The sequence below is a fragment of the Myotis yumanensis genome, unplaced genomic scaffold (assembly GCF_028538775.1).
Source record: "Myotis yumanensis isolate MYYU_CA2020_CCGP unplaced genomic scaffold, mMyoYum1.0.hap1 SCAF_6, whole genome shotgun sequence".
Lineage (NCBI taxonomy): Eukaryota > Metazoa > Chordata > Mammalia > Chiroptera > Vespertilionidae > Myotis > Myotis yumanensis.
In genome coordinates, this window is record NW_027223757.1 from 58551938 (window position 1) to 58566452 (window position 14515).

A 14515-nucleotide genomic window follows, 5' to 3' on the forward strand; every position below is an offset into this window, starting at 1 on the left:
CATAGCGAGCGGTCAAACTCCCAGTTGAACTCCCGGTCAAAGGGACAATTTGCATATTAGGCTTTTATTATATAGGATAGGTTATATCAAAGACCATTGATAAAATATGCCTGTGTTCCCCCATAATAATATAAATGCACCTGTAGCACATCTAACCAAAGTTGTGCCACTGGCAAGACATTTCAAAAGAAAAAAGGCCTGGCTGGCATAGCTTAGTGAATGAGCGTCATCCTATGAACCAGGAGATCACAGTTGGATTCTCGGTCAAAGCACATGCCCAGGTTGTGGGCTCATTCCCTAGTGTGGACCATGCAGGTGGCAACCGATCAGTGATTCTCTCTCATCACTGATGTTTCTATCTCTGTCTCCCTCTTCCTTCCTCTCTGAAATAAATTTAAAAAAAAGAAAGGTGGTCTATGAACACCACTAAAACTGTTATTCACAGCATCATGAATAATGATCATCACTGCTACAAAGATAAGTGGCATGTGGGCGGAATAGAAGGGACACAATAGAACACAAGCTCTAAGAGGTCAGGGATTCTTATCTGCCTTTGACCAGAGCTATATGCTGTGTTTACAATAATGTCTGACATGTAGTCGATGACTGAACAAATAAATACAAGCAGCTATTTCCATAAAGACAAAATATACACAAAGCAAATTGTTAAACAACCACTTAAAGAGGTGGGAATGAAGTAGGGGAAAAAATCTACCAAAGTCACAATTCAAAGACTGCAGGAAAGGCCGAAACCGGTTTGGCTCAGTGGATAGAGCGTCAGCCTGCAGACTGAAAGGCCCCGGGTTCAATTCCGGTCAAGGGCATGTACTTGGGTTGCGGGCACATTCCCAATAGGAGATGTGCAGGAGGCAGCTGATCAATGTTTCTCTCTCATCGATGTTTCTAACTCTCTAACTCTCTCCCTTCCTCTCTGTAAAAAATCATTAAAATATATTTTAAAAAAGAAGACTGCAGGAAAGTTGGGGAGAAGGGATATTGCTATAACAGGATGGAGTATTCAATTATTTTGAACTAGAAGCCCAGTGCATGAAATTTGTGCACGGGGGGAGGTGTGTGTGTCCCTCAGCTCAGCCTGCACCCTCTCCAATTTGGGACCCCTCGAGGGATGTCCAACTGCCCTCTCACAATCTAGGACTACTGGCTCCCAACCACTCACCTGCCTGCCTGCCTAATTTCCCCTAACCGCTTCTGCCTGCCAACCTGATCACCCCCTAACCATTCCCCTGCCAGCCTGATTGACGCCGGACCTCTGCCCTGCCGGCCCGATTGCCCCTAACTGCCCTACCCTGCCAGCTTGATCACCCCTAACTGCCCTCCCCTGCCGGCCTGGTCCTCCCCAACTGCCCCCTCCTGCAGACCTGGTTCCCCCCAACTGCCCTCCCCTGCTGGTCTGGTCCCTCCCAACTGCCCTCCCCTGCTGGCCTGATCCCCCCCAACTGCCCTCCCCTGCCAGCCATCTTGTGGCAGCCATCTTGGACCACATGGGGGCGGTCATCTTGTGTGTTGGAGTGATGGTTAATTTGCATATTATCTTTTTATTAGATAGGATACCTTCAGTAGGCAGTAGTGTTGAAGGGAGAGAGAAGCCTTCCACAGAGCCAGACCACTTAAGACAAAAGAGGCAAATGGGTTCCAAGGAGCAGTCTTCAGAAATAAATAAGGTCAAGTGAACAGTAAGTATATTTGTAGTTAGACCCTGAACAAATAAAAATACACAGCTATGATATGGAAAATTAGGGTCTACTTTCAGAAAAATGAGGGTTCTGCCAACACTCTGAGCTGCTTAGTCCTTGCTGGAGATCTGTATATTTTAACACTGCCTCACCATATTCCTTAGAAATCTCAGCATTTAGCACAGTGCCTACCACATACATGACAATCAGCATATGATTGTGAAGCATGATGAATGACTATTTCAGTGGCTTACAGTGGCACTAACCACAGTGTGAAATGGGAAGATGCCTAAGAAACTACCTATTTTTCCCCAACAAAAACTCTTCCACCTCTCTGGATACCCTACTGTCCAGGAATCCCTTTCTATGTGCTAGGTATGTACTCTACCCCATTCTAAGCTCTACTGAGGGGTGTTGCAGTCTCTACCCCATATACTAGTAGTAAGTTTCAGAGAGAGTCCAATATCAGGGACAAAACATTTAATATTAAAATGTAAATAAAGGATCTATAAACACAGATGTCTTTTTAAGGTGCCAGTGTATATTGCATAACCAATAAAAGGAAGAAAGTAAACAATACTGGGGGTGGCAAGAAGGAGAGTGAGGGGGTAATCAAAATAGGGAGGCCCTAAGTTTCTTAAAGTTGAAGAGTCTGTGACTAGAGTCCCTAAGTTGCCCCTCTCAGGACTCCTGGTAACTTCAGTCATGATATGACAAGCGATGACACTTCCTTTGTTTTGCTGGCTCCTTCTCTATTCAACTTCTAAATGGTTTCTAAGCCCATCTACATGCTGCTGACTCCCAAACGGATATCTACAATCCAGATCTCTCCTCTGAGCTCCTGATTTTATATCTGTGAACGAATAAAAGAGGTTCTTTGGAAAGGTGATCTCATCATAAATTTCTAACTGGGAAGGTGATGGTGGGTAGTCACAGCCCAGGCATATAACTTCTTTACTAAAAGGCTTATTTGGGCTTTAAGCAAGTCCTGTCTGTTGTTTTTGTGCACCTAGATTCATATGCCTTTGAAATGCCCTTTAGACCCCTCCTTCTAATACCACCCTTTCAAACCCCTCCTTCCAAAGCAGCAATTTTCAACTGATGTGTCTCAAGACCTTTCAAAACATGCAATACCTGACTAATCAAAACATGCATTGACCTTTTTCCCTTAGATTGTCAAATTAAAAAATGACAACAGCCAACACAATGATAGCCAGCCAGTGTGAATGAATCAAAATTATACCTATTTTGTCAGATTGACAAAAAATATAACACATTTTTCAGTGTGCCGTAGAATTTTAGTAATTAGTTTATGTGTGCCATGAGATGAAAAAGGTTGAAAATCGCTGTTCTAAAGCATGCAAGAGAGCACATATTCTTAACTCTCCTGTAATTCCCATCATGTTGCTTTCTCCCACCTTTATGTAATATTCCTTAGTTCCCTCTTTAATCTCAAATGCAGAAAAGGAACTGCAAACTATTATTCTCCAAAGCATTCATCTGTCTGTTGATATCTTGCTTCCAGGCGTATCTTTTGTGGATCAAATTTTTATAAAAATTATCTACAGGTTTGGATGTGCTTACATCAACATATCCAACAGCAGTTCTCCACTTGGGTATCTTGGGCTTTTGTTTGTTTGGTTTTTTTGTGGGGTTTTTTTTTTTTTTTGGTTTTTTTGTTGTTGTTGTTGTTAAACCTCACCCCAGGATATTTTCCATTGATTTTAGATATAGTAGGGAGGAAGGGAGGGAGGGAGGGAGGAAGGGAGGGAGGGAGGGAGGAAGGGAGGGAGGGGAGAGAGAAAGAAACATCAATATTGGGGGGGGGGGAAGGGACATATGTAATACTTTCAACAACAAAGAATTTAAATTTTAAAAAAACAAACAAACAAAAAACAACAAAAAAAGAAACATCAATGTGAGAGAGACACATCTATCAGTTGCCCGAATGCCCCCAACCAGGGCCAAGGATTGAACCTGAGACCCTTCTGTGTGCTGGCCAATGCTCTAACTATTTAACAACACCAGCCAAAGCATCTTGGGCTTTTTTAACTCAATAAGCACAAAATTTAACTCTTGATGTCTATGCCCAAGATGCTACTTTCACATTTTAGCAAAAAGCACTACCCTCCCCAGGTGCCCAAACCAGAAACCAAGGAGGCATCCTTGAATGTCGTCCTTTGATACATTACTGGCATCCAACCCATCAAATCCTACTTCCAGATACATTACTTCCAAAACATAGCTTGAAATGTGGCACTACAGTGTTATATTTCCAGAACCTATCATCTCTTTACTATTCCAGAAAACCACCTCCTAACTGCTTTCTTTAGCTCTGGCTACTATAACAAAATACCCTAGATTGGGTGGCTTAAACAACAGAAATATATTTCTCGCAGTTATGGAGGTTGGGGAGGCTGGGAAGTCCAAACCAAGGTGAGTTCCTGGTGAGGGTCTTCACATGGTGGAGAAAGAGATACTCTCTCTTCTTTTAAGGGCTCTAATCCCATTCATGAAGACTCCACCCTCATGACCAAATTACATCCCAGTGGCCCCATCTCCAAATACAATTACATCAGGGATTAGGGTTACAACATATGAACAGGGAGGGGGTTGGGGCACAAATATTCAGTCCATAGTACTGCTTCCTCACTTGTACCTTTTCATCACTCCAAATCATTCATGAAAAAGCTGCTATAACCAGAGTCCTAAAAAGCAACGCAGGTCATATTACCCTGCTCAAAATCCTTCAAAGCCTTTGACTGTACCTGAAAAGAAGCCCATTTCTCACCACTTCCACAAGGCCATGCCTGATCTCATGGCTGCCCACCTCAATAGTTCCATTTTGCACCACTGTTCCCCGGGCTCTCCCCTCAAGTCTTTTCTCAGTACTGAACCAAGTTCCCTGCCACCTCAGGACCTTCATGCTTGAATACTCCTTTCTGGATCCCTTAGACCTTGGTTAAGTGTTACTGCCTCTTAGGGCCTGCAAGGTCTCTATTATTATTTGTCCTAGCAACTGAACATTTCACTACTGTAACTAGGAATGGTTTAAGTAGGTATCTGCTTGCTACTTTTTGTCCGTCTCCTCCACTAGACAGGCTCATCTCCATATCCCTAAGCACCTAGCACAGTTTTGTGTCCAGGAGAAAATTTAAATGTATAGAATGAGTAAAACAAACCTACACATGCACACAACGCCTGAAATCAGGGGCAGCAAAAGGCCTGGATGTGCTGTTCCTGGGGAGCAACCTAGGATGATGGAGGGAGCAAACACACTGATGGAGCCTGTGATGCCATTTACACCCTGTGTGACTTTGGGAAAGATACTTAACCACTGACATTCAGCTTCCTCCTCTATAAAACAGAGATAATATCTAATTTATAGAGCTACTGTGAGAATTCAGTGAGGTGATTACTATCAAATGTCCAATATTCATGAAGCATCTATTCTGTGCTGGTTACCTTGAATTTTTCCCTAGTTAGGGAGACTGACTAGTACAACATGTGCCAGGCACTGGTAATTACATGGATTATCGCACTGAGTCCCCACAGCAACAACTGAGCAGTACAGATGAGGAAAACAGAGCTTATGAAGACTAATAAACTTGGGCAATGTCACAATGCTAAGTTGAAAAGTGGGACTCAGATTTTGGCATGTCCAGCTCAAGAACCTCAGCTCTAAGCTTCTTTGCAATATTGCCTCTAGAGTGCTGCAATATTCCACAATGATAGCAAAAATGGGGTGGAAAACTATGAATCAAGTTCCCAGATGACAAGTAAATAGGGAAGAAACTTGAAGGTGGGTAAATTACAATGAAAGAGAAGGCTGGCAGTCTCTGCTCAAATGAGATGTAAAAGAAGCGGCATATTTGGGGAAAGCCAGGATTGAGGTAGAGTTAAGAGGGAACCAAGTGGTAGGTGAAGAAACTTAAGGATGTGCAAAAAAAATGCAAGACAACAAAGCAAAGTGCCTAGGAGCATGGCCTCTTAGAGCCACACTGAGCCAAACTACTTAAAAATGGAGCCTGGCTCCACCTCTTACAAGGGGTATGACTGGAAAAGTTAAAAAATAAAAAAGTAGAAGTTTAACCTCTTTGTGTCTTGGTTACTTCATTCATAAAATGTGGATCATAATAGGATCTCTATCATAGCACTGTTATATGAGGATTATATACATTGGTACATGCAAGGCACTCAGAATAGTGTCTGGGACACGGCGAGCACTGATAAAACACCTGCTACCATCACTGTTATCATTCTGTGGGGTACCGTGGAAAGGTTTGTATGACAAATAATAAAGTGAGTCAGAACACAGAAGCAGAGTAGGGAAAGAGGAAGGACACACATTTGGAGTTAAGTCTGAAGAAAATGCGGAAAGGTGCCATGGAGAGAATTATCTATTCTCAAGGGTTCCCAACTCTGACATAGTAGTTTTGGTGTCACTCTACGAAAACTAGATTGCCTCATAGCAATATACTCTACCAACACTTCCAATGCTATAGGTGGAATGCTTGTGGTCCCCATTCACCCCAATTTCATGTTGAAACCTAATCCCTAATATGATGGTGATAGGAGGTGGGACATTTGGGAGTTGAAAGGTCATGAGAGTAGAACCCTCATGAATGGGATTTAGTGCCCTTATAAAAGTGACTTCAGAGAGAGCTCGCTCTCTCTCTCTCTCTCTCTCTCTCTCTCTCTCTCTCTCTCACACACACACACACACACACACACACTCACACACACACACACACACACACACACACACACATCTAGCTTCCCTGGCTGCTCCCAAATAAATACCAGTAGTGTCTCCCCTCCTGAGACAACCAAAAATACCTGCACAAGTTTCCAAATTGCTCCCTAAAAGGTTTTGCTGCCATCATTAAGAACCACTACTCAGCTATTCTAGAAAACAAAATGTTTGGGTTTTCTTTTATTTTTAAATCTTTATTGTTAAAAGTATTACAGATGTCCCCTTTTCCACTCTGTGAGGACACAGTGAGAAGACTACAGTCTATGATCCCCCAGGAAAGGAGCTCTCACAAACAATTCTGACACCAATTTCAATGTGTGTGTGTGTGTGTGTGTGTGTGTGTGTGTGTGTGTGTGTGTGTTAACATACCACCAAGCAATTCTGTGACACCAGCTAGGTGTCCTATAATTCAACCCAATTCTAACACAATCTACCTGGAGGTAGCACTGAGACATGCTAGTAAGCCAGGACAAGCAAAACAGGGAAACTGAGACAGTTAGTTAACACATTGCACACCAGTAGTTTTACTGCTAGCTTTACCCAGTGGCCAGATAAGTTTCTATTGAATGAGTACAAAAAATGTTTTACGAAGTATCATACTTTAAAAAGATATTAGCTTGTAAGAACATGTAATAAGTAACTTCAAAATGCAACAGGTATTTAATTTTAAGGTGTGCCTTTAACATTTATGTAAAATACCATGTAATATGAAAACATGAGAATGCTCGTGATCTGCATGCAATATGTTAACCAGCCAAGCAGTTTATAGCCATCTCGTAAACTGCAAAATCCTATCCTATATAATAAAAGGCTAATATGCAAATCGACAGAATGGTGGACGACAGGTCACTATGATGCACACTGACCACCAGGAAGTAGATACTCAACGCAGGAGCTGCCCCTTGGTGGTCAGTGCGTTCCCACAGGGGGAGCACTTCTCAGCCAGAAACCCTGAGCCGGGCTCTCAGCTGGCAGCACTAAGGATGTCTGACTGACGGCTTAGTCGGACATCTCCTGAAGGCTCCCAGACTGCGAGAGGGTGAAGGCCGGGCTGAGGAACCCCCCTCCCCCAGTGCAAGAATTTTGTGCATCGGACCTCTAGTATTCTAAAACCAAGGACACTTAAAAGTAAATGGTTTACACTTCTTACCACCCAGAGAGTAAATAGCTTATAGCAGAAATTCAATTAATGCCATTTACCAACCACACCCAAGAACAGATGAAGGGAATAAATCTCATGTTGGCACATCAACATAAAACTGATGAGTATTCTAGTGAGATCCTTCCCTTAAGACCTTCCATAACCTCCCAGCTGTAGAGAGCGCCTGGGAAGGCACATTGAGCATTTCTTTAATTATTGTCAGCTGTCCAGTGGCATTGGCAGAGCCACGTCCTGGAAATGCACCATGCCAGAGGCAGGTACGTTGTCAGCCTGACCCTTAGCTCAGGTGCCAGGGGGTGGGCTTCATTATCTAAGTTCAGCCAGGCGCAAAGAACAGATGCAATTATCCGAGCTTAGCCAGGAGTGACTATTACAAAGAAGCCACAAGAATGAAATATTACAGCTTGATCTTTAACCATGACTATAGATTGATCTTTAACCATGATTTCACATAATTTCCTTTGTTTTAAACTCTAGTAAAACTTCCTGGAATTATACTGTATAAAATAAATGCGCTACACCAGCTCTGGGTCACTGTCTCTCCATTAGAGGACAGCTGTCCCACGCGGTCCCTGCTTTCCCTACTGTTTCTGCATCTGTCTTTCATTTTCTCAATCCCCCGTTGCCCCTACTCAGGACTCGTGTCTGCTCTCTAGCCGTGCTGGTCATGGTCCAAGAGAGAAATAATAATACCCAGCCTTTAAAAACCCTCAAAACAAAAGTCCCAGCATGCTCTCTCCCTCCAAGGAGCAGGCTGGCCTCTTTCCCTTCCCCCTCTTCTTCCCCCACAGGCATGCATCTCCTAAACTCTAAGGGACTTACAACCAGGAAGCAATGGCAGTGGCAGCTCGTCCCAGGCTAACCCCCTGAATTGGTCCCTAAGGCCCCCTGTTCTCTGACTTCTTAGTGAGCCTAAGCAGCCCAGCTCATTTCCCCACCTAGTCTTTCTCATGTCTCTCTTCTTCTATCCTAAGCCCTTCCTTGTTTCGCTGTCCCCAGTTTTAATAAACATTCTCTAAAAATCATCTGGATATGCCTGGCCTATGTGGCTCAATGACTCAATGTCAATCCATCAACAAGGAGGTCATGGTTCGATTCCCAGTCAGGGTACATGCCTGAGTTTGGGGTTCCATCCCCTTAGGGGGCATGCAGGAGGCAGCCGGTAGATTGATTCTCTCCCATCATTGATGTTTCTCTCTCTCTCTCTCTCCTTTTCCCTTCCTCTCTCTGAAATCAATAAAAACATATTTTTTTTAAAAATCACCTGGACTCATGTTGTAAAATCTTCCTGCATGAAATCAAGAACCAACAGACTGCAAAGTGGCAGCAGAGTAGGAGGATGCTGCAAGGACATGTTCCCAGGAACAAGATGGACTTACAATTGAAATACGGAAAGGCTTCCTGAATAATCAATGGAAAACTCACAGGAGAGAACCCTGATACCCAAGGACCGAAGGTGGAGACTGGTAGGAGGGGCTGGCTGGACACCCACAGACAGCAACTGAAGTCCCAGAGAGATATCTCAGCTATGGGAGGTTGCCACTGAGAACTCTGAGATCTAATCCCCAAGCTGGGCTCCCCAGCAGAGAGCACCAAACTGAGGAGGGAACCCACATAACATCTAGCTGTGAAAAGCAGTGGGGTGCTCTCTGCCAGGGAGTGGCAGCTGAAAGTTCGGGCACCCTCTTAAAGGGCCAGCACACAAAAATTCCCTGTGGAGCCACCCACCTTGTGCTCTGGCAGAGGGAGGGTGAAGTGGATTAGAGCTGTGAGAGCAGAACCCAGGACTGGGGACTTTGGGGATAGAGCTCAGAAGGCAGACACCCCAAGTTTCCTGGGCTGAGTCATCCCCTCACACAGTGGAGAACATCTTTCCAACATAGACATCTGCCTTGCCTGGGGGGAAGACAGTGGACACAGCCTATTGGAAAAAGCCTTGCCCTGAGGCCACTTAAGAGATTAAAATTAACAATTAGCCTCCAGGCAGAAGCAATTGCCCCACCCTGTTGAAAAAACTCTGGCAACACCTGAGGACGATTGCCTGGGGTCTGTAGACAGAGGCAGTTTCTGGAGGCTTTGAGTCTTTGCCTGATCCAATTAGTCAGAAACAGCCTTTAACACTGTCCTGCACTAGATTGAGAGGTATAGAGGATCTACCTAAAACATAGTCACAAACCCAAACAGACGACCAAAATGAGGAAACAAAGAAACAACCCCCAAATGAAAGAACTAGAGAATTCTCCAGAAGAAGAGATAAATGAAGCAGAGATAAAAAATTTATCTGAAAAAGAGTTCAGAGTAATGATGTTAAAAACGCTCAATTGTATGTAAAAAAACATAGTAATTATGAAAAAAGAACAGTCTGAGATAAAGAATGACATAACACAAATAAAGAACACATTGGAAGGAATATACAGCAGTTAGGGGAAGCTGAGGATCGAATTAGTGAATTAGAAGACAGAGTTGAAAATATCTCTCAATTAGAGAACCAAAAAGAAAAAACAATGAAAAAACAGGAGGACAGCTTAAGGGAGCTGTGGGACAATGTGAAACGTAACAATATTAGAATAGTAGGTGTGCCAGAAGAGGCAAAAAGGGAGAAAGGAATAAAGAAGGTGTTTGAAGAAATAATGGTAGAAAACTTCCCTAACCTGGTAAAGGAAAAAGTCACACAAGTTCAGGAGGCACAGAGAAACCCAAACAAAAGAACCCAAACAGACCCACGCCCAGACACATAATTAAAATGCCAAAAATTAAAGGCAAAGAGAGAATCTTAAAGGCAGCAAGAGAAAAGAAAACTGTTACCTACAAAGGAGTTCCCATAAGACTGACACCTGATTTCTCATCAGAAACTCTACAGGCCAGATGGGAATGGCATGAAGTACTCAAGATAATAGAAAGCAAGGATCTGAGACTAAGATTACTATATCCAGCAAGGCTATCATTCAAAATAGACAGTCAAATAAAGAGCTTCCCAGACAAAAAAAAAAAAGGCTAAAGGAGTTCATCACCCCCAAGCCTGAATTACAACAAATGCTAAAAGGATTGCTGTAAGGGAATGCTGAGAAGAAACAGAGAGAGAAACCTAGCCATACAGAATTAAAATAGCTATAAATAAGTACCTCTCAATAATAACCCTAAATGTAAATGGATTAAATGCTCCAATCAAAAGGTGTAGAGTAGCTGAATGGATGCAAAAACATGACCCAACTCTATGCTGTCTACAAGAGACCCACCACAAAACAAAAGACACACACAGGATGAAAGTGAAGGGATGGAAAAAATTTCTTCCATGCAAATGAAAAGAAAAAAAAGCTGGAGTAGCAATACTCATATCAGACAAAATAGACTTTAAAAGCATCATGCTACTCAAAATAAGCAAGTTGGAGAAAGATAAGTATCAAATGATCTCACTCATTTGTGGAATATAATGAATAACATAAACTGATGAACAAAAATAGAGCCAGAGGAGGGAAAAATATTCTAGAATATAATAGAAGTAATCCTGTTATTTGCAGATTTTTAATATTTCCTACAACTTTTGTGCTATCATACTATGTTAGTACAGTTTTGGTAATATTATTATACTTAAAATCTTTTATTCTTCAAATATTAATGTTTATTACATGTAATATTTTTATATGTAAGATCATTTTTCTTAAATAATTGGTGTCTATTGCATGTAACATCATATTTAAAATTGTTTTTGTTGAGATATTAATGTTTATTGCATGTAACATTATTATATTTAAGATCATTTTTCCTGAAATATTAAGGTTCACCGCATGTAACATTATTATATTTAAAGTCATTTTTCTTGAAACTGAAAAAATAAATAAATAAACAGACTACTGGCTGGCCCTAGGGCAGTGATGGTGAACCTTTTGAGCTTGGCGTGTCAGCATTTTGAAAAACCCTAACTTAACTCTGGTGCCGTGTCACACATAGAAATTTTTTGATATTTGCAACCATAGTAAAACAGACTTATATTTTTGATATTTATTTTATATATTTAAATGCCATTAAATAAAGAAAAATCAACCAAAAAAATGAGTTTGCATGTCACCTCTGACACACGTGTCATAGGTTCGCCATCACTGCGCTAGGGCCTAGGCAGACACACTCAGGGCCAGGTCCCCTTTCCAATAACAGCATCAAATTCCACAGCCTAAGGGCTCAGTCCTATAAGACTATCCCCATTGGCCAATTCAGATGCCAATGGCAAATCCAGGTTGTTTCCTATGCTTCTTCTGACTGACCCGATAAAGATTGGAGGTTCAAACAAACAAACTTCTTTAGTTCAATTAATTTGTTAAAGCAGCTCACAGGACTCAGAAAAACAGTTTACTTACTAGATTGCCGGTTTATTATAACAGGATATAACTCAAGAACAGCCAGATGAAAGAGATGCATAGGGCAATGTATATAGGAAGAGGCAAGGAGCTTCCAGTCTCCCTGAGCGCACCCTCTCCCCAAATCTCCACCTATTCGCCAACCTAGAAGCTCTCTGAACCCTGTCCTTTTGGGTTCCTATGGAGGCTTCATTACATAGGCATAATTGATTAAATCATGGGCCTCTGCCAATTCATTCTATCTCTAGTCCCTCTCCCTCCCCAGAGGTCAGGTGGGTGGGAGTGAAAATTCCAGCTCTCTAATCACATGGTTGGTTCCTCTAGTGACCAGCTCCCATTCTTAACAGATTTAGGGGCTTTGCAAAAGTCAACATTAACATAACAAGACACTTTTATTGCTCCCATCACAAGAAATTCCAAGGGTTTAAGGAGCTCAGTGCCAGGAATGGAACAAAGACTGAATATGTAGCCTTTATTATAACTCACAATATCAAAGTACACCTGTGATTTCAGCATGATACCCAACACTCACCCTCATACATACAAATGGGAGTATAAAATGGAAATCTGAGCTATGCATTAAAGTGTTCATTTCTTCAAGTCAGAAATATCCTCCCTGGGACTTTATCCTAAAGAAATAATGTCACGTAAATGACACATGAAATGTTCCTATCTGCATTATTTATAACACTGCAAAAGTGTAATATCTAAAGCATAACGGTAATTATTTAAAGTGTCCATTTATTGCTGAGTGTAGTCGGAGACTGTGTCAAGTATACCATACACATCATCTTTACTTAGTCCTCATAACAAAATCCTCTGAAGTAGGCATTATTATTACTTGTTACTTATAAAGAAACTGAGGCTTATGGAGGGTAAGTGATGAGTCCAAAGTTACAGGTATCAGGACCTAAACAGAACCTAGGACAATCTGATTCTAGGACCAAGATTTTAACCATTCAATCAGTGTTTCTACTCCAGAGGACATGTCTTCTAAAGAAGGTCACAAAAACTCTATAACAACATGGGAGATGCTTTTGATTAAATGATGCAGATTATATTTGTGTTGAAACTACAATTATGAAGAGATTTAATCCCACTAATGTGTCTGTGTAACCTTGGGCAAACTATCTCAAGCCCTCCAATAACCTAACTGAAAATGGGAATTTCAACATGACCAGCCTCTTTAAGGTTGTCCTAAGCATCAAAGGAGTGCCTGCCCCTGGTAAGCCCTCAATAAGAGTTCATTCTTACTTATTCACAAGTAAACACACACACACTTCAGCTCTAGCCCCGGAGAAGTTTTTAGACAAGGAAAAGGCAACCGTTTTGTTCCCGATGTTCTGATGACAGACACTGGACGTTTGAAGATTACACAGAACTTGCAGAAGAAATCGTAAAAGTCCTGCCCTAGTGTGAGGTGAGCTCTATGTCCTTCCCACCTCGGGCAGCACTGGAGGCCGTCCTCCTCCCCTCACCTGCAGCCTAGCCCAGCACAGGCTCGGTACTAGGCTTAGCCAGGAGCCTGGATCTCTCCCGTCTCTAGAAAGAACCTACTCTGTGACCTTGGGAAAATCAAATCAATTACTTCCTCTGTTTTCTCTAATCTGCCAAAGGAAAAAATAAAAATAAATAAAGAACCTTCCTTGTAAACACCGCAGCCTGTGGTGAGTGGCCCGGGCCCGGGCAAGCTGAACAATATCTAAGCCCAGGGAAGGGAAAGCCGGGATGGGGAGCGGAGAAAGGGGGTGAACCCTCGGCGACACCCTTCACCCTCAGGCCCTTCCAGACTCCCACCCGTGTCGAGGGTGCAGAAGGGCTGCCTCCCAAGAGTGAAGCTGTCACCAAAACAGAGCCAGGAGGAGACCACCGTCGGCCCCAAAGGCGGGACGAGGCTCCCGGGAGCGGGGCTCGGGTTAACACGCGTGGGTGGCAGCGGAGCGCCCAGGGCAGCCCCCAGCTCACCGTACTCCTGGGGCTCCGGGTCGGGCTGGAAGGTGAAGTGAGCCACCTGCCGCCTCGGGGCCGCGTCCCCGCCGGCCGAGGCGGGCTGCAGGAAGCCCCGCAGCGGCCCCGCGCCACACAGCCGACGCCAGTGTCCCTCGGCCCCGGCCGCACGCAGCCTCCACAGGCGGCCCGCACTCGCCGCTACGGCAGCCATCCCCGCACGCCGCCGGGTTTGCGAGCTGCGCCGCCGCACCCCGGCCGCAGGAGGGCGGGGCCCCAGGGCAGCTTCCACATTGGTGCGGCCGAAGGGGCGGTTCCGTGGAACAAGCCAATCGGAGCTCGGAGCTCGGAGGTGGGAAAGGCAAGGAGCAAAGCCAAGCGGCGTCCGCCCGCGGTGCGCACGCGGAAGAGGGTCTGGGCGTGTGCTAGTGGCTTGATGCGCGCCAATGAACTTGTCCCTGAAGGTGGAGGCAAACTCCACCCAAAGTCAGCTCAGCGGGCCGGACCCGGACGCGCTTCTGCTGTGTGCCACCCTATCCCTGGATTTGTTCTTTTCCAATGTCATTTACTTTGTCAGTTTCCATGGCTTTTTCATTTTAACATT

At 43.6% G+C, this 14515-nt stretch overlaps 1 protein-coding gene across 2 annotated transcripts in view; it reads right to left on the bottom strand.

Annotated features, from left to right (window-relative positions):
- Positions 1–14136, bottom strand: part of BCKDHB (branched chain keto acid dehydrogenase E1 subunit beta) — a 204968-nt gene extending 190832 nt beyond the window's left edge. For both annotated transcript variants that reach the window (XM_070418189.1, XM_070418190.1), the window contains exon 1: positions 13930–14136. In XM_070418189.1, the coding sequence (XP_070274290.1) occupies positions 13930–14125 (196 nt within the window). In that variant the 5' untranslated portion in view covers positions 14126–14136. The remainder of the gene's footprint in view (positions 1–13929) is intronic.
- Positions 14137–14515: the final 379 nt, after the last annotated feature.